We start from the raw sequence: 18,480 nt of genomic DNA, 5'->3' as shown, positions 1-18,480 counted from the left end.
AAAATGAAAATAGTTAAAGACTGTGCGGTAACCGTAACTAAAAATTTCTCTCAGTGTGGTATATGAATAAAAAACCCATACGTATTGTTTTTATGCGTCAGTTTGGCCGTTTTAGGCGTAAAAGTTTGACCTCAAAAATTAACTTTTCACGATTTTTCGACGATGGTGTCAAAAGTTTTTGATAAAATAAATTCGACATTAGTTTCTGTCAACAGACGATGATAAGCGCAGTGTTTTTACCCTCTGCGGAGGCTCTGAATTCCTTAATTTTGGGGAAAAATAAAAATAAAATTTTGAAAACTTTCTTAACGTTCTTTGATGTACTACGGCATGTTGTAGAATGAAGAAAACGAGAATTACGAGCCCAGTTTAGCACAAGGAGGTGAAATTTTGATTCAGCTTTTTTTACTCTCTGAATTTACAGGGTGCAGAAGACAATGACGGTCACCTTTCATCCCAACGTAGGACTTTGGGACGGATGATGAATTATTCGCACCGAAAGTTTGGTACGCCGGCAGATGTTCGAGAGGTTGAAAGGCCCTGATCAACGCTTCAACACGCCTCGAAAATGATTTGACGACAGCAATTTACGCGGGTCTGAGGTTTCTTGGGGATGGGATCTTCTCGTTATAAGATCGCCTAGATTCCAGTTTCGAATTTCGTTTCCGTTCCGGTCGAGCAGATGCTTCCAACCGCCGACTTGGATCAGTTTTCCTGACCCAAGAATTTCGCCCGCGGACCACAGAGCCTGCCTATCTCGCATCGGAGGAAAGGATTATTCTGATTCAATTCCCGTAGCGAAGTCCGTTCAGGGAGTTTGATGGTGATTAGACGAGTTTCGGGAGAAATACGAGCCTTTGCACTGCCCGCGCTCTATTTTGCCTGAATTTACGTAAACCGCGAACGCTTTGATTTCGACCTTCGAATAGCTGCGCGGTTTGTTAACTATACTTGCAGAATCGTAGTTCTTATCGTAGAGAAATGTTTAGCCACTTTTCGCTAACTTACTCGAGGCACTACGGTTCGTGTGTAAGTGTTAAAATTGTGTTAATTCTCACGGTTAAAATGACACCACTTGTAACGATCGTTTTTCAACTTCACGGTAAGATACTCTTCGCCAAATTGTAAACGTTCTCCCTGGGACTCTTCCTCGCTTCATTATTTCAAAGCACGCTCAGTGCATTAACGAGCTCATTTCTCAAATATGAGCCTCATTAAAAACACCTGCCTTTCCCCCCGTGATCTTATTTCACATTTTTTTCAGGCTCGCCTGTATTCGGGATACGCGATAAAATAAAGAAATACAATTGGAATTAATTTCTTCCACCTCGTTGAATATTCAAGAGTATTTTCTTTTTCTTTCTTACTTTTCCACAAATTATCGACACATCTTGGATATATTTTACATATTTGCCTGATATAACGATAATTTTACTCGAAAGTTTGGCAATTATTAATTTTCAAAAACAATGTGCTCGAGCAAAAATATATTAAATTCAAAAGGGAATAAAAAAAGAGAAGATAGTCAAGAACTTTAAGACGTGCATCTTGAACTAATCAAGTTTAATGTGATCGAAAAAAAAAACTTTGTGACCTAGATAATAAAGTTAAGATTCTGAATTTTAACGGTTAACACTTTACTTTTAACAATGTAAGCGTTATCACGTTATTTGTAGTTTTTCATTTGTAAATTCGTACAGTTAGTCAGATTTCAATGAAAAATATTCAATTTTAACCCCTTAATAAGCTTACCGAAATTCATCCGAAACAGATTTTGTCTTTAGCTCGTCAGTTGATAAAGACCAAAAAAGGAAAAAAAACATAAAATTAACAGCTGTGAAACTTGTAATTCTGTAAAAATCAGACCTGGACCATTCGTGAAGAAATAATTCAAGAATAAATGAAACGAGCTAATCTCCATCGAAATTCGGACAATCAATGCAACATATGGATTGTACATTGAAAAAAAAAAAAAAAATAGCATAACAATGCGATTTCTCCGAAGGATTATTGTACCATTTAAACAAGGTGTTAACTGTTGACAAATGAAGTTCAGTGTTCGAAATTTTGTCTATTCCAGTACAAATTAAAATGTCACTTTTTTTCAGTTACATCAAATGTGACTAGATTAGTTTCAGTGGTAGTTTTTTTCAACACTCATGTCGTTTCATTTGTCAATCTTCGACAATCTTTTCACCCGACGAATCGTGCATTTCAAACTTCCCGCTCGTACCCGCGAGATCACGTGACACTCAGCACAAGTACCCCTAATTATAGGCAATTCAATTTAGTTATACAATCTGAGCAGAGCTCGGTGTTTCATATATTTGGATTAAGTTGCCTATAATTAGGGGTACTTTACGCTGCTCATCCACGTAATGTCGCCGTGTATATACAGTATATTTGATAATCACTCTGCAGGGGTTATAACTCAAACAGAATACAAACGTGGCGAGTATTTAATCGGCGGCATTTTAAACCCACCCGCGTCACTTCCGGTAAGCACAAACGACCCTCGAAGCGCGGAGCACAGAAAATTTACACAGAGCTTAATCGCGTCTCGGCGAGTTGATTATCGTTGTTTGTAAGCACCGGCTAAAAGAGGAAAGTGCGTGTGAAACTTTCACACCTCATGGAGTGGCGAAACTTTGCTACGATCACATTTTGACCCGATGATAAGGAAAACACACGCATTAGAACACAGTTTCGTTATTATTGTTTTTCTACGCACACGAATTCAGCTGGCACCTTGAGCTTTAACCTGCAATTTCTGTTTAGGAAGGAACCAAAGCAAATTCTCTTCGAGATGGAAACATGTTTTTGTATTTTTTTATATCTAGAGGACAAGTTTTTACGGATTTTAATTAAAGTTGGAGGGAAAATCTAGCGTCGGGTAAAGATGATCCGTGAAATTTTGTGCGGTGGAGTTGGTAACGTTACTGTGAACGATGCATGTTTGGGGAAAAATTTTTACTTCGCACCTTTGAGAATGTATGAAATTTAGTAAACCATGACAAAGAAAATATACGCATATTTTGCAAAACCAACTCATCGAAAGTCACTATAAAATTATGCAATAACGATGTTTCCATAATTTTCTACTTGATGTAACCTCGCGAAAACTTTACCAACTTCAGCATCATGGAACTTTCTTACCTTCTACTATTTCCGGTTACCGATTTACGATTTTTTCAAACTTTTCCATTTCTAACTCGTATAAATTACGGAGGATTGGATCAATTGATTTTTGACAAAATTTCAGCGATACCTAAAGTATTCGGTACATAAACACATGTCACAAAACTTTTGCACTTCTATTACTTCCGTTCACTTGTGCATCGAATTTCGCACAAACAGCCAAATCAATTTCAATGAAATAAAACGGTGTTGCTCGAAGCTTAAAAAAAAAAATTAATCTTTCTCTCAATTTTGGCAAAATGTTCAAAATTTTCAACGCAACCTTTCATTTTCAGTTCACGAATTATAATTCTTCGTTAACTATTCAGATACGACTAATTCCCAAATATTTTTCTCATCCTCGTCTAGAAATCGTCCCGATTTCCCCAATTCGAACGTCCAACAAACTTAACTGAACTATTACAGACTGAAAACGCGATTATCCGATGACGCTTATCGCGGAAAAGGCTGAGCTTCTTTGTTCTCCCGCCTATTTAGACCCCCCTTCCAATCGCGCTTTTAATTGATCGACCTCGATTTTTAAACCTTGCTTTGAGCCCCGACTTTGCCATGTACCCATTATCTAAGAAGCGAAAGAAGAAAAGGAAGAAGAAACTCAGTCAAAGTTTTCCGCCTGAATTAACCGGCTTCCCCGATCTTTCGATCGGCAAGCTTACGAGGATAAAGAGGGATTCTCGGCTCTCGACGTCGACGTTTACGTTGCCGATTTTTTGAGTCTTTTTCTCCTTTCCACTCGGCCACGGCTCAAAGGATCGCTTATTTAGCCGGCAGGCCGCGCTTAGATGTTTTTTACCCCGCTTGACCGTTAGTTGTTTTCTTCTTTTGGTTTCCGGCGAGCAGTGCTCTTTCCTCGTTAAACGGAAACTGCCTGTTTGCTGTCTCGAAATCCTCCCCTCCCCTCATCTCCTCCCCCTCCTCATCATCCGCCCGTCTTATAGTATTTCCGGGTAAATTAAACAGTTTAAGAGAAACCGGCGATCGAAGATTCGTTTCACCAGTTTCCTCGAAATCTCATCCTCGTTTTCCTCTCAGAGTAAAGTTCCGGATTCATTTAATCGGCTCCAATCGAGAATAGGATTACAGATCTTGACTGGAAGTGTCGAAACTTTTACTTTCGATTATTCGAAGGAGAGAACGATTTCGTTAGCCAAGGAAATTGTAAGGACTTAATCGATTCACGACAAATCAATTATTCGACGTTTCTTAGTCAATGTTATATTAGATTTTTCTCATCACCGTTATATATTTTCAATTTTCTATTATTCAACAGAGCGAATTTTAATCTTTGGTCAATTTTTTCAATAAACGGAAAACACTAAGTAAATATCGATCGCAAAATTGACGTAATATCGAAATGTAGAGCTTCGAGACGATTGTAAAAATTTCATCAAAGTGTGAAAAAGAAACGGCCCTATTTAAATCGATCCATCCCGCTGATACGGCAATTTACTTGAAAATTGTTCCTTCACGCCACGCGATTCAAAGTCTGTAACAAGTATAAATCCAAATCAAATAGAAGGGAGAAAGTTGAGAAACAAGCATCAGCAGAGTTGAAAAACTCCTTGGTAAACTCAGCCGCTGTTGATATTTTCATCGATTTTCTGCACGCGTAAGACGCGCAAGTACGTTAAAATAGAGTAAAAGAAAAAAGATTAAAGAAAGAAGAGAAAGGAAAAAAAAAAAAAAACGAGTGTTTACCTTACAGCCGGTATTTGATCATCTGAAAATGAATAAGGAAAACAAATATTTGGTTATATGAAGGGCTCAAATTCGTGTTTGCTTTGTATCTTCTTGCGGGCTTAATGCGACGAAACCTGCTATACGATATATGACGAGAAACATATAAGCTGTAAAATTTTAAGGACCCCAGAGTCAAAAAATTAGCTTATTTCAAATTTATGCCAGAATTGAAAGATTGCGAATCTCTTGTTTTTTTTTTTTTTTTTAAATTTCAACGCCAGAGTAAAGGTGGAAATATTTGAAATCAAGATTGACGATCAGAAAGTCTGTTTACTTATTCATTGCGCATGTTTGAATTTCGAATCTCTCGGGTGTCCGGAGATTTTCGAGCCTCCTCGTCGAGCCAATTGAAAAGAGACTAGCTGTCCTATTTCCGGTGTGAAAACCGAGCTTATGTAAAACTTAGAATTCCGTCTGCCATTTTGGATCCTAGGATTCAGTCTCTGCGACGCTTGCTCCGTGTCCCTTTTTCCATCTGTTCTTAATCTTCTTTTCTTTGTAAAATCTAGCGAAGAAAATGTACCTCGAATTTTCAACGTCTGTTTTCCCAGGGGAAATACCGATTTTTCCACCAGACGGATTGTCTGTTCGTTTTTGAAATTCGAATAACGCGTCTGTTTTCTTACACGTCGTTCAGTCTCGTTATAATGGATTTGAATTTAGTAAATTGTATGCAGGAGCGGTTATTCGATTGCCTTTTTTCCTCCCCACTCACCACGCATTGTCTTCTTTGAAAACATCCCTTATTTTTATAGGAATCGCCTGACTCAGACTCCGATCTGCAAGCTTCTTCGATCAATAATTTTGCCCTTTCAAGAATAAGCGGTGAAATTTTTCGCCGTTGTAATAGCCAAGGACGATCGATAAAAAAGAAATAACAATATGAAAAAGTTGCGAGAAGGAAAAATAATAGTCTTTGCTTGACAGGACGAGTCTTTCAATTTCTCGCTTTTCTTCCCGCATTACTTGCGAAAATGAAAAACTTGCGAGCAATGAGATTTTCGATTTGCGAATAGCTCGGGAACGGCGCAAACGGTTATTATTGAAAATTTAATCACCGTCGGGCTAAAATATCAAGCTCAAAAATCAATCCGCAGAGTACAGATTTTATCATTTTGTCAGGTATAAAGTTATTCTAAAATTCTGCCTTGCTTACCTGGCGAAAAGCTCGTTCAAAAGCCGCACCAATTCCTCAGCTGTGCATTGGTCCGACAGCGATGTGAATCCGCAAATGTCGGCGAATAGTATGCTGAGGAAAAAAAAAAAAATGTCAATTCAGCGTCGTCGTACACCGAGACTATTTTCTGGTAATTGTTACTTCAAAGTCCCCAAATATTTTCCCTACTTAACGAAAAATTTAGTTCTGAGCATAAAAACTAGAAACAAATTTCGTGACTGTAACCAGTGAATGTTTTAAGTGTTACTATTCATTTCCGCCGTTACGATTCCTCCTAACATATATTTTCTTGAAACTATTACGATAATTTGATGGCGGTGCAGTAATAAAACAACGTCAAGGCCTTCCTTGACTTAAAAACGATAGGAAACTTAACAAAAGGATTTCATTTTGTAATAATCAGACTATAAAGACACTAAGTCGTTACTTGCACTCGGAAAAAAATTTGGTCGTAATGACCAACATTTGGCTATCGTAAATGAAATTTCAGGGTTAATATAGCAAACATAATTTTTGCACAACCAAAACGTATAGTTGATTTTATAGAGCGCAGAAAACGAAACGTTTTGATGATGTTTAAGAAAATGTTTGGCATCGCAACCCCATAGATTTTGTTGTGATTGCGGAATCAGATTTATACAGTGAAATTATTTTGTAAGGATTGAAAATTGATTGGTCAATCGTTGTAACCGAGAAAACTATCGCTTGATTGTAATTTATGCTAGACGAATCAAGTGCCACATCGAACAACGACGAAGAAATATCCCATTGCGAATCGACTGGCTGACTGAACGGTGTTCGACCACGAATGATTTAGTTTTGCTGATTATACTAGACAAACGGCTGCAGCCCCTCCTAATAACTGTTCGTCTCACTTCTCTTGCGAGAAAGGATTTTCAACGCGTTACAGAGAGTATTTTGCCACTTTGACAAATAATTTTACAGACTAACGATGTAACGTATTACTTGATAGCGGCAATCAATTAGTAGCTCTGATGATTTCGTAAATTTGACTAATCTTTATCCACCGAATAGATTTAGAGAATTGCGTGAAGCGATTTAGTCGAATCTACCAGAGGATATTCAATATTTTGATAACACCATGAGAAAAGTATTATTTCATCAAATTGACGAAATTAAAATCGAGATTTCGTATTTACAAGTGTATTTTATTGAATCAAATTTTTTTTTCGATTCCGAAACAATCGTTTCAATAATTTTAGTACTTGCAACAAAATATTGTGTTCTCACCAGAAAATTTTCTACAAAACGCGTAACCTTTTTTTTTTTTTTGTTAAAAGCTAGAATTCTTCTCCTCGTGCAGGGTCAAACATTGTCTTATACACTCAATAATATGTTATTTATAAAGTTATTGTAACAATCATTTCCATTTTTTCAGAATTATCTAGTGATACTATAACAATTGAAATATGTCTCAATAAACATGAATCAAAATCCGAATAATTTACAATTCACAATCAATACAATTTCGATTCATCAGTTCGCATATTATCACGAAACCCATGACTCCTGAAAATAAACGATCCCTCTATTCAGTTTGGAGGGTGAATAAGTTTCGGAGCTTATATATTATACTAAGAATGCGCTCGGGGAAATCAGCAAAATCTTTGGACCTTGTCGGCAAGGATTCCTGTTTCACCTGCCATGGGATATTCCCTTTGCATCTCTCTCTCTCTCTCTCTCTCTCTTTCTCTTCATCGCTGTTTCTCTCGTCTCCTCGCCAAGAGCAACAGCGTGACACAAGCGGGGCTGGAGGTCGGTTGCTTTTGTGATTTACTCCATGGGGGCTAGGTAATAATCGACGTGACTGCAGCAGAGGAGAGAAAGCGGGAGGGAAAGGAAACCCCAGCGGCGGTGTACGGAATGATGAATAAGACGAGGAGAGAGAGAGAGAGAGCAAGAAAGAGAGTAAAAGTGGAAAAAAAAGGATTTCAATTCACCACAGGGTCGTTCAGGGCCAAGTAATTCTATGGGGTGTGAAGCCCCAGGGGCGCCTGTCTGTAGATCTCCGTAATGGCAGTAATAATAATAATAATAACAATTGAGTACAATAATTTCGGAAACCTGAAAAGATAGGAAGTTGAAGTCTTCTTTTGATGGATTATTAATATGGATTTTCAAAATACAAAATTTATGACCGCAATGAGATTCATGATTTTTTTTCAAATATCATTTGCGGAACAATTTTGAATCCCTGGTATCTTCGCCAATATTATTGTTACCCATAGGAATTGCTCTGAAAACTGAAAGTCACTGAAAGTCGTTCGGAAGGCAATGTTTTGAACAAATCATACGGAAACTACGGCAACAGCCGTAATATACGATATTTTGTGTGTTCCGAAGATGAAATTCGAAGGGGAAAAATAATGCGGTGTGAAAAATTGAAGGTGGGATAAGAAATCGGTCTTGGGGAAACAGACTTGTTTGTAACGCGTGATTTATGAGACAGATCCTTACCTCACGTTCTCGTGCCTCTGTATGTAAATTTTATGAAACATGGTGTCCTTTGGTTTCCCAGCTATATCAGCCTTCATTTCCATCGCCACGTGGCGCGGCAAAACGCTGAGCAGCAGTCTCTCCTAGAAAAGAAAATGGACACGTAGAGATGAAGAAACAAAACGAAAAAACGAAAAAACAAAAAAAGAAAAAAAAAGAAACGAACGAACACGCGGAATAACGATTTATACCAGAATAAGAAGATGAGATGATAAAAAAAAAAAATTTCATACCATTAATAAACAAGACACATATTTGAATATGAGTTTGACGATTTTTATGTAGAATGATTTCAAAGGTGGTTGATTTCGAAATGATGTAAATGGTTTCAAAGGCACGTTTTTCAATACGCTCCTCGTATATTAACCCAGTTTCATATTTCGTAGTGTACTTTTTTATTTCTCTCTCTCTCTCTCTCTCTCTCTCTCTCTCTCTCTCTCTCGATTTCGTACATGTTCACAATCGAATTCGACGAGCGCAGCTGTGCTTAGGCGATAAAGCATTCGGTTTTATTGGGGCTCACGTAGCTCGAAACTTGTCTCAACAAAAGTGCGGCCCCGCCCCAACTCAGCAAAGACGCCATTGTGTCATTTGATTTGAGATTTAGTTCACGCATCGCCGAATTCGCGACGTGATCCAAAGACGGGATCTGTTCTTCGGCCAAGTTTTCGCACACGATTCTCCCTACGGGTTATTCGCCTCTTCTCTCTTTGTTTTTTTCTTCTTACTTCCCACTAGCAAAACTTTGGCTATTTCCCTCTCACTCTTACTCTCTATTTTTTCCCTCTCACTCTTGAGCTTCCGTTCGGATTCTCCGATGTTATTAACTACCGCGATGAAATTTGGGCAGTTCAAGTTTATCGAGGCCAATCACAATCGTACAAACGTTCCTACAGTATCGATAAAATAATATTTCCTTCCTGCAGTCATAAATATGGGTGAGTTTTTTTTTTGATTTTTTCTTATCGATCATATCCCGAGACAGTGTATCGTTATATGTTGAGTATTTATAAAATTATCATACTCGCTTGTTTTTCTCATTTTTTACCACAAATGAAAAATATGGTTCTAGATCCCTAAAGTTGTCAATTCGGTTCGTATTACACCGAATAAATCCGTCGGAAGATTGTACAATTTTAATCAAACAAATAAAATAACCGAGTCCCCGCCTTCCGACTCATTTCTCAAACTCGAAGCGTATGAAAATCTGCGCGGGTAATGAAAGACGTGAAGAAACTGCCACAAGACGACGTCCTACGTGAATTTCTACTTCCGACCAAGAGGCGAATGAATGATGAGGGGGGTAAAAGGCTGGCAGTAGTGAGACTGGCGGTTCGGTCAGGCGAGTACAAGTGGAAAGAACCGCGAGGATCGGACCGCAAAAATTAGCGAGAGTAAGGAAAATGATAGAGAAGTGAAAGCCCGGCGCGGTGATTGATCGTAAAGCGAATCCGGGTCGTTTTTTATCCCCGAGACATCTTAACCCTGAATAATACCGCCGAGCTTTGAAAGTCCGTCCAAATTTCTAACATCTATGTTGTCGCTGATACATTTTCATTCATATTTTCCAATTCTTTAAAATTATATTCACGATTTTTCATTATCTTACCTTATATATGTATTGGACTGTTTCAGTAAAAAAAGAAAATTGTGATTTTCCGCCATGGCACACCCTGAAAAAGTTTTTTTTTTGGGGCAAAAGAAAGATTCCGTAAAAATATGAGCGCTTTACGTTATGTGGAAGATTGTGCTCGTTTGATATTTCAGCTTTTGCCACATTTTTTTGAATTTGCGAAGAAACGCTTTGTAGCATTTTAATTATTATTTCTTTCCTGACATTTGTATTCAAACCGAAGATCACGATCAATAACACAACGACATATCAACCGGGAATCTTATTCTTTCAAATTAAAAGTTCATATTAAATAATAACTGTTTTATGAGATTGAATTAATAATGAAAAATTCGTCAGACAAGCTTCTCAAACATCAATTGCTGACTTGATGTTACAACCGCTGGTCTTCTTTGTGACGTAAATTGATATTACGACTGACGTGTAGCAATAAAAAAAATTTGTAATTCACGATACTTCACAAATTTAGAAAAATGTATAAAAATGAAAAATCAAATCAGCGCAATCTTGCACCCAGCGAAGAATTCTCTTCTTTTGACAGAATTTTTTTTTTTTATCCTCAACAAACCTTTTAGGCGGTCCCATGGTGAAAAATCGCAAATAGTTTTTCCTGCAGGATCAAAGTGCGTATGCATTTTCATAGAATGAAAAATATTTTAACAGGGTTGAGGTTTCTCTCGAGGATGATTGATTTTTTATAACCCTTCAAAAACAAAAAAAAAGAAAGAAATTGAAATATCCCCACCCAATTTGACAGACACATTTTTTATACCCTTACGTAAAACTCTTCGTCCCCCGTATCAAAACGATCACGAATATCAACTATTCAATATGTGCAAGATTGACAAAAGAGATACTGGGACAAAGCGAAACGTTACAACCGATTACTCCTTACGATTTGAAACAACGATTAGAATTCCACGTACAACGGAAGTTGAAATCCTGCAGCCTCAAGGGCGGCAAAATGAGATTGGTGAAATGTTATATAAATCGCGCGATGGGTTTAGCCGACCGCGCGTTGTGTAATAATTTGTTGAAACCGGAGAAGAGAGGAAGGAAGGAAGGAAGGAAGGAAGGAAGGAAGGGAGAGAGTCGCCAATCAAGCGGAAACACAGTCACCGCCATGACTGTACGATGCGTGCCATAGTCGTTACTGTTTAATGAGAACGCGATGCCGGGATCAAAGAGGCTTCATTACCGAAATTATACCGAGCCTGGATGATCGGAGTTTGGTTAATCCCTAAACTATCTCACCGCGATCCTCACCCTTCTCAGTTTCCATCAATTTCCCTGCAGACGAGTTTTGAAGCGCGCTCGTCTCGCCGCGAAGCCTTGTCCTTTCCATTTGCACCTGGGCATCATCGGCCTCGGTAAAATCGAAACAAATTGGGGATGACCGGAGTGAAATGGGAAATTCACGGGGTTTCCCGAATTCAATCCGATTTCACGCCGGACAGAATATATTTTTTCGCGATAAGGAATCTTTTTTAGACGTTCGAAAAGCGATAAGTCCCGCAGAAGATTGAAACGTCTTTTTTAAGTACACTTACTTATCGTGAACCAAAACCTTGTGGGAAAGAATTTTCGATCACATGTTTTTTAGTCAAGGGAAAAACTGAATACTCGGTGTTGTCAAAATTTCACCCAAGCCTCGCGTTGAATCGAGAATCGGAAATCGAAATGCGTGAAGAAATTGTGCGACAAAAGTTCCAAGGTTTCGTTTGAATTCGTGGACTTTTCACTGATTCGTGTACCTTGTAATTTGCTTCCTCTGATTTTCAGTACACGCAAGCGATTTCCATCGATTTCCAATTATTTTTTGGTGATATGCGATTTCCCGTGATTTTATTCGATTCGGAAATCGCTGAAAATCCTTCGGAACGCTCAGAGATCATCGGAAATCCGGAGTATCATTAAAATTCAACATAAATCACTAGATACTAAGACTGGAAACAACTGAAAATCACACGACAAGGTAGAAATCAATAAAAAAAAAAATAAATCACCCCACATAAATGTCGTTTACCTGAAATCAATCATTCGATTTCCAATTGAACACTGAGAAAAATTCAATTTGTTGTATTAACTAGAAAAATTGAGTAAAACAAGTATCGTTAAAAAAAACTGTTTGAATATCGTTGGAATTACAAAAAACGAGGTACGCGTAACATTTTGCGCTATTGTCGATCCTTTCTTGGTAATTGCAACGCAAAATCAGTTTGTGAGGTTTACTCTACTTTTTTTACTTCAACAAGGCTTTACCGTCAATTTATCGTTGCGCGAGCTTTAAATTTTCGCAACAGTTACAAGCAAATCTAGTAACAGCGATCGCAATGGGAAAGAATAGTAACGGATACCAGACTTTCCGGTAACAGCTAGAAAACTAATTTTCATTTTCTACCTAGAACTATATTTTTCGATTGTGGTAAAAAATGAAAATAGTCAAGAACTGAGCGGTAACGAGAACTAAAAATCTCTCTCAACGAACAATCCCTTGACCCTAACGGCATCATAGTTATTAATGCAAAAGTTATTGCCAGCCGAGTGAAAAAATCCCTGTATAACAGCATTTCTGGGTGAAAAAATTGACCAAAAATAATGATTTGATTTTATTTTATTTTATTTTTGGTTTTGATTGAACAAAAATTGCGGAAATTAGAGCAGGTTTGAAACTACAATAATTACGTTACGTCAGTCATGCTAATCAACCTATATCCGTAACACATTACGAAACAAGACAAATCGATTTGCTTGTATTTTTATTAATCATCTCGTAAAATCGAATCCTACGGGAAAATCATTTTTCATTTCTCAGTGTTTGAACGATACGATATTTAAAAAAAATTTTTATTAATTTCCTTTTTCTTTTACCTTTCAATGCAAATACGCAACACGTTCGATCCTTCCCTATAATTGCAATACCCGGAGTAACTTAAACGGTTTATGGGGAAAAATCTCTGACACAAAAATCAAAATGACACGTAAGCAGCGGAAGACGCGCCCTCTCACAGCGGCGTTTAAGACCCAATTCCAAACCGAAATAGGGGACTTAATTTGGTGCTTCAGCAGTAACTCCTCCCAGCTTTGTAACGTTGCTTACAAATCCCGGGAACTCGAGCAATCGGTGCGGATTCATAAATATTCATCAATCTCGTACCGGAAGTTGATTGATTATCTTGCGAATAGTGATTAATCGATGCGTACATTGATCATTGTCCTCGTTTCTGATGCACACACTAGGTACGCGATTTGTTATACGGGTCACTGGCTGCTGCTGCTGCTGCTACTCGTGTTGTTATTACCGCGTGCAGTTGTCGCAGCAGCTCTGTATACTAATTGTAATAATTTTCTGCATAATTACAGGCATCGAACGATCCGTAATCGCGTTGTTATTCAAGTGTAAAGGGGATTTATTACCCTGCAGGAAATCAATTTTCCATATTTTTCCCCGGGAGTTTGATTAATGTATAAATTTTTAACGGATATGAATTTAAATCCCCTCAGACGCGTCATTTTCACAATTACTTAATGCGTGTATGGGGGATTCAACGGGATACCAACCGACGTCCAACCCTCGTCGTTTTTCATATTGTTGAAATTTTATCTGCAATTGTTATGTCCCAACTCTGAAACACTAGCTACCCTGTATTTTTTCAGATCTTTTATTCAACTGGTTCATTATTTATGAATATTGAAAGCGACTTTGAAAAGGAACTTTTTTTTTCATGATTTTCAAAAAATGTGCTCTCTTTTCCAAACATTTCAAGACCTGGTTCACAATCAGACTATTTTACTTAACGCTTTCGATTTTTTTGATTAATTAAAACATTATTCAAACGATCTGAACGATCCTAAAAAAATTCTACAAACTTCTATTTTCACTTAGAACATTCCATTGTGAAGCGATTTTTGTTTATTTTTTTGGCATATTCAAGTTTTTTTTTTTTATCATTTTTATAACGAAACCGGTCTAAAAATTTTCTAAATAAAAATAGCAGTTTTGAGAATTTTAAAAAAGATCTTATTCAAAATCACTATCAATACTTATAAATAATAAACCAGTTGAATGATAAGTCTGAAAAAAATGTGGGTACTGTTTCAGAGTTGGGACAATTGCAGAAAATTTTTTCGAATAAATTCAAAAATGGTAAAATTCAGACGTTGGTTAGATTCCCATGGAATTCCCCATATACGGTATGCGTCCACTGCATGTATCTGCAATTGACGATTTTTCAGATTTCCGATTGATTGACACGAAATTCTTTTCCGCTTCGACCGTGTTTATACACATAATATTCGACGATTGAAATTTCACTGAAGTGCTATAACGATTCAGATTCGTTTTGTTTGACAAAGTAATTATAACGAATGACTGGAAAGAGCGGCTGACAGAAAATTCGTCCCGAATTTTTCGCAAGTTTTTTTTTTTGCAAATTAAACACGGGGAGTGGACAATGAAAAAAAAAAAAAAATTAGACAGCGGTCAGGTTCTTCGAAGAAGAATATGTATGTATAAAGAAAAGAAAAAAAAAAAACGTAGCGATCAGCTCTTTGAAGTTTAAATATTGTTTCTAAATTTTCCGTCACAACATTTCACTCAACCTGGTTCGAGTGACTCGACTTTCCGCTAACGGAATTTCGAAAGTTCTCGCATAACGCCGGCCGATCTTGTCATGCCAAGAGATTAGGAGACGAGGATCAGGGGTGAAAAGGCTCGGCGCCGAAACTTCGCCTAGGCGGAAATAATGTTTGTCAAAGTTGTTTGCTCTCTTTACCTGCTGTTGGTTTTCCCTCTGCGTCGTAAGCCGGGCTTCGACGCACTGTCTCGTCTCAAGGAAGGCTTGTCTCTGGGCCAATTCCCGTGGATGATGAGTCAGCGCTCCGGCCACGTTCGTCCCGCCGACCACGACCAGAGAGCTCAAAAGCTGAAACAGGAAAAAGCACGGTCAGAATGGTCAGTCTTCGCCCGCATTCGGACCTCTTTGGTTATTTTGTCTCGGAAAAAAGGAAGTCGTTGTAAGATCATCCGAGAGTGAAAAAGTTGAGTTGAGTAGTGAGAAAGAGTAGTGAAGAGATACCGGACTTTCCGGTAACAGCTGGAAAACTAATTTTCATTTTCTACCCTAGAACTGGGTTTTTCGATCGTGGTAAAAAATGAAAACAGTTAAGGACCGAGCGGTAAACGGAACTAATAATTTCGATAAATGTAGATGAATGCTGATTCCGATATCCAAAATGGCGATGAAATATGATGGAAATCGATAGGCGAAGGTTTTTTGGGTCACCGGTAACGAATCCAAGGTCGGACTTCCAAAATCTGTAATGGTAGATCCATTATAGTGGTTGAAAATAAAAGAAATCGTAATATTTTCACGTAATATTGGTATCCAAGGGCTTTGGAATCGTTAATCACGAATCTGGATTTGTAGTTCGAAATTCAAATTGGATATTATACAATTTTCTTCTCCGTAAACTTGGAACCTTAGTTTGAGGGCTGGCTCAAGGCCAGTCTGAAGCCGTTTGTTTTAGTATACCTAATTATGATCTAAATTTCTCTTACTTTTTTCACTATAAAGTATACTCAAATTCTTGCATTATAACGCGTGGCAAATTCATACAGAAATTTTGCTGCATGTATAAAGATGTGTAAGAAAATACGGTTGCAGAGTTTTAATCGTCGTGTCGGAAATGAATCAACGAGCGAAATTGAACCGGTTTCTCTTGATCCCGATATATCTCAACTCGGAAAGTTGCCTGTTATAATAATCATGTTTCAGAGCACGTCTGGTTCCCGATCATAGTTTGATAACTAAACATTCTTCTCCGACCCTTCGATTTCTCAATCGTACGAATTCTTATTCACCGTCGAAAATTGTTATACAAAAGGCAATTCTTATTTGAACGGAAATATTGAACGTAATTCATTGAAAATTTGAGGCTACACTGTAAAGAAAAATTCGAGCTTTTTCATAGAGGGTATTTAGGTTAAGTCAGGTTATCTGCGATAATTGGCTTGTAGTGTACCTACGATATTTTTAACCCGAAGAAATTTTTTTTCTCACTTCAGTTTAAATTATCTCTAAAACCAGAAGGAGCAGGATTTAATTTTCCGAAGAACAAAAAACTCGCAAGATTCCTAATGCGAAAGAACGTAACAATGATTAACTCCCCAGAACCGAGAAAAAAGAAAAAGACGCAAGGCGAAAACAGCCTTCTGGGTTACGGTGTAAAAAACTCTCGAATCACGATTCGCGTCACGTAAATCATGCATCACGTAGAATATTTTTCGCAGGGATCTGCAGTACGGGGGATAAAATTGCACCGTGATATCGTTGACCGAAGCTCGCAGCTATAACGTATAAGGCAACGTGGAATTGGCGAGTAAGTCCACTGACTGGCAATGAGCGGAAATTGGGACCTGAGGATATATCGGGGATGTTGTGAGACGCTGGGGTGAGCTTGCGGTCGATGAAACGTTTCACGGGGGTTGTCAGCTTCCGGTGCAAGCTCCGCACGAGGCAATATGCGCCTGAGATAAGTATGAGACGTAGTCTGTCGTCCGAGCGAAGGAGCGTAAAGAAGCGAGTGTAAGAGACGCCTTGGCCTTCTTAAAATAAACTGTTTATCCGAACTCCCGCAAAGATTTTTCAGAGAGGTGTACAGACTCGGCTAAAAGTATCTTTTTCTTTTTTTTCTTTCTTTTTTTTCTTTTTTTCCGCGTGTATAAGCGGTGCAGAAATTTCGTTCATGTAATGCGAGCGTGTTTTACGCCGCTTTTCGCGCGTGTTTTCCGTATACAAATTACTCGTTTCTACGGCGGCAGAGTTAGTCTGCTAATGCGCACGCGCGAAATGCAGGAAATACCAATTTTGAGTCTTTGGAGTTAAAAGTGGTCTTTTCTGCACTCCGCGCATGCGCCGTTGCGAACGAATCTGACGTTACGCGACCCTAACCTCAATTTCTTGCTTCGTGAAAAAACGCGTAACGTACTCTTGTTATGTATAGAATTGTGTGTAACACGGAGGCAACGGTCCTTTCGCCTCGCGTATTTGCAGTATTCGAAAAGTAGATTCATCATGCAATGAAGTTCGGTTGCGATAGTGAATTTTCAAGGATGAGGGACCAGAAATGTTAAAATTATAGGAGGGCAAAGTTTAGAAACGTGAGGATTTTTCTACTTTTTTTTTTATTGGTATTTCTATATTCACTATGAACTGTTAATTCACTTATTACTTCTGAATGATAAAGTTAGATTTTTATATACTTCAACCTTCTATATTCTGGAGACATTCTATGAATTAGATTTTCGCCATTGTGAAAATGTAGTAACTTTAATACTTCTATAGCTTTTTTGACCATCCTAAATTACAGGCTTTCTACATACTTGCGTAGATATTGGGTTAAATTTAGTCTTACGTAAGCTATTGTTTTTTCTTCTTGTTTATTTTGACAGCAATAAATTTACTCCGAGGAGGTCCCTCATCATGGGCTGAAAAGTCAGTTTTTTAATTAAATCGGCTGCGAAAATTATTGACCTACGTATCAAAGATTCGACTCGACATATTTCTAGATACTTGTCCTGTTTACCTATCGACTTCTCTACATTTCGACATTAAGCAATTAAAAAATTTACAAATTAGATTCTTTCCCATGTTTCTGTTTTAGTCTGAGAATCCTAGATCTTGAGTTTTTCATATTCTTGACTATTTACATTTGGACTTTTCAAAAACTCTACCAATCGTAATTCTTGAGTTTTTGACATATTTTTTAATGTCTAGACTTCCCTTTATTTCTGCGTTTATTTTGACGGTTTAATATTTCACCTTTCTTCATGTTTTATCCTCTCTACATTTCAACATTTCTACATCTCGAAATTCAACGTTCAAATATTGGCTCCACATAAAAATTTTTCAGTCAGTCTCTCTACCTCTCGATATTAATATTTCTACGTTTATTCTGAAAACATGAATTTCCGGCTCTCCATAATATTACCTTACCTTTCAACATAGTTCAAACTTTTTTACACAGCGCTACTTTGCACATTATCACATTCTACAAACAAGATTTTAACGTCTTTGAAAAACCGATATTATGACTCTGTTATACTTTTGCCCTACTACCTTTCGTTCCAAACTCCTTGAACCTAATGACCTGCCACCTGATGTGAAACTACGTTTACACCCTACGTCGAGTGGGCGTCGAAGCTCTCACAAGC

At 37.8% G+C, this 18,480-nt stretch overlaps 1 protein-coding gene across 1 annotated transcript in view; it reads right to left on the bottom strand.

The window, feature by feature from the left end:
- The window catches only part of LOC107225651 (adenylate cyclase type 6), a 99,590-nt gene that overhangs the window by 16,902 nt on the left and 64,208 nt on the right, over positions 1-18,480 (bottom strand). Inside the window, exons 7-9 of the mRNA XM_015666189.2 lie at positions 15,041-15,190; positions 8,594-8,715; positions 6,095-6,187 (exon numbers count right to left, since the gene is read on the bottom strand). Of these exons, the coding sequence (XP_015521675.2) occupies positions 6,095-6,187; positions 8,594-8,715; positions 15,041-15,190 (365 nt within the window). The remainder of the gene's footprint in view (positions 1-6,094; positions 6,188-8,593; positions 8,716-15,040; positions 15,191-18,480) is intronic.

Source organism: Neodiprion lecontei, chromosome 4 (assembly GCF_021901455.1).
Source record: "Neodiprion lecontei isolate iyNeoLeco1 chromosome 4, iyNeoLeco1.1, whole genome shotgun sequence".
Taxonomy (NCBI): Eukaryota; Metazoa; Arthropoda; class Insecta; order Hymenoptera; family Diprionidae; genus Neodiprion; species Neodiprion lecontei.
This window is presented reverse-complemented; position numbering and strand designations above follow the sequence as displayed.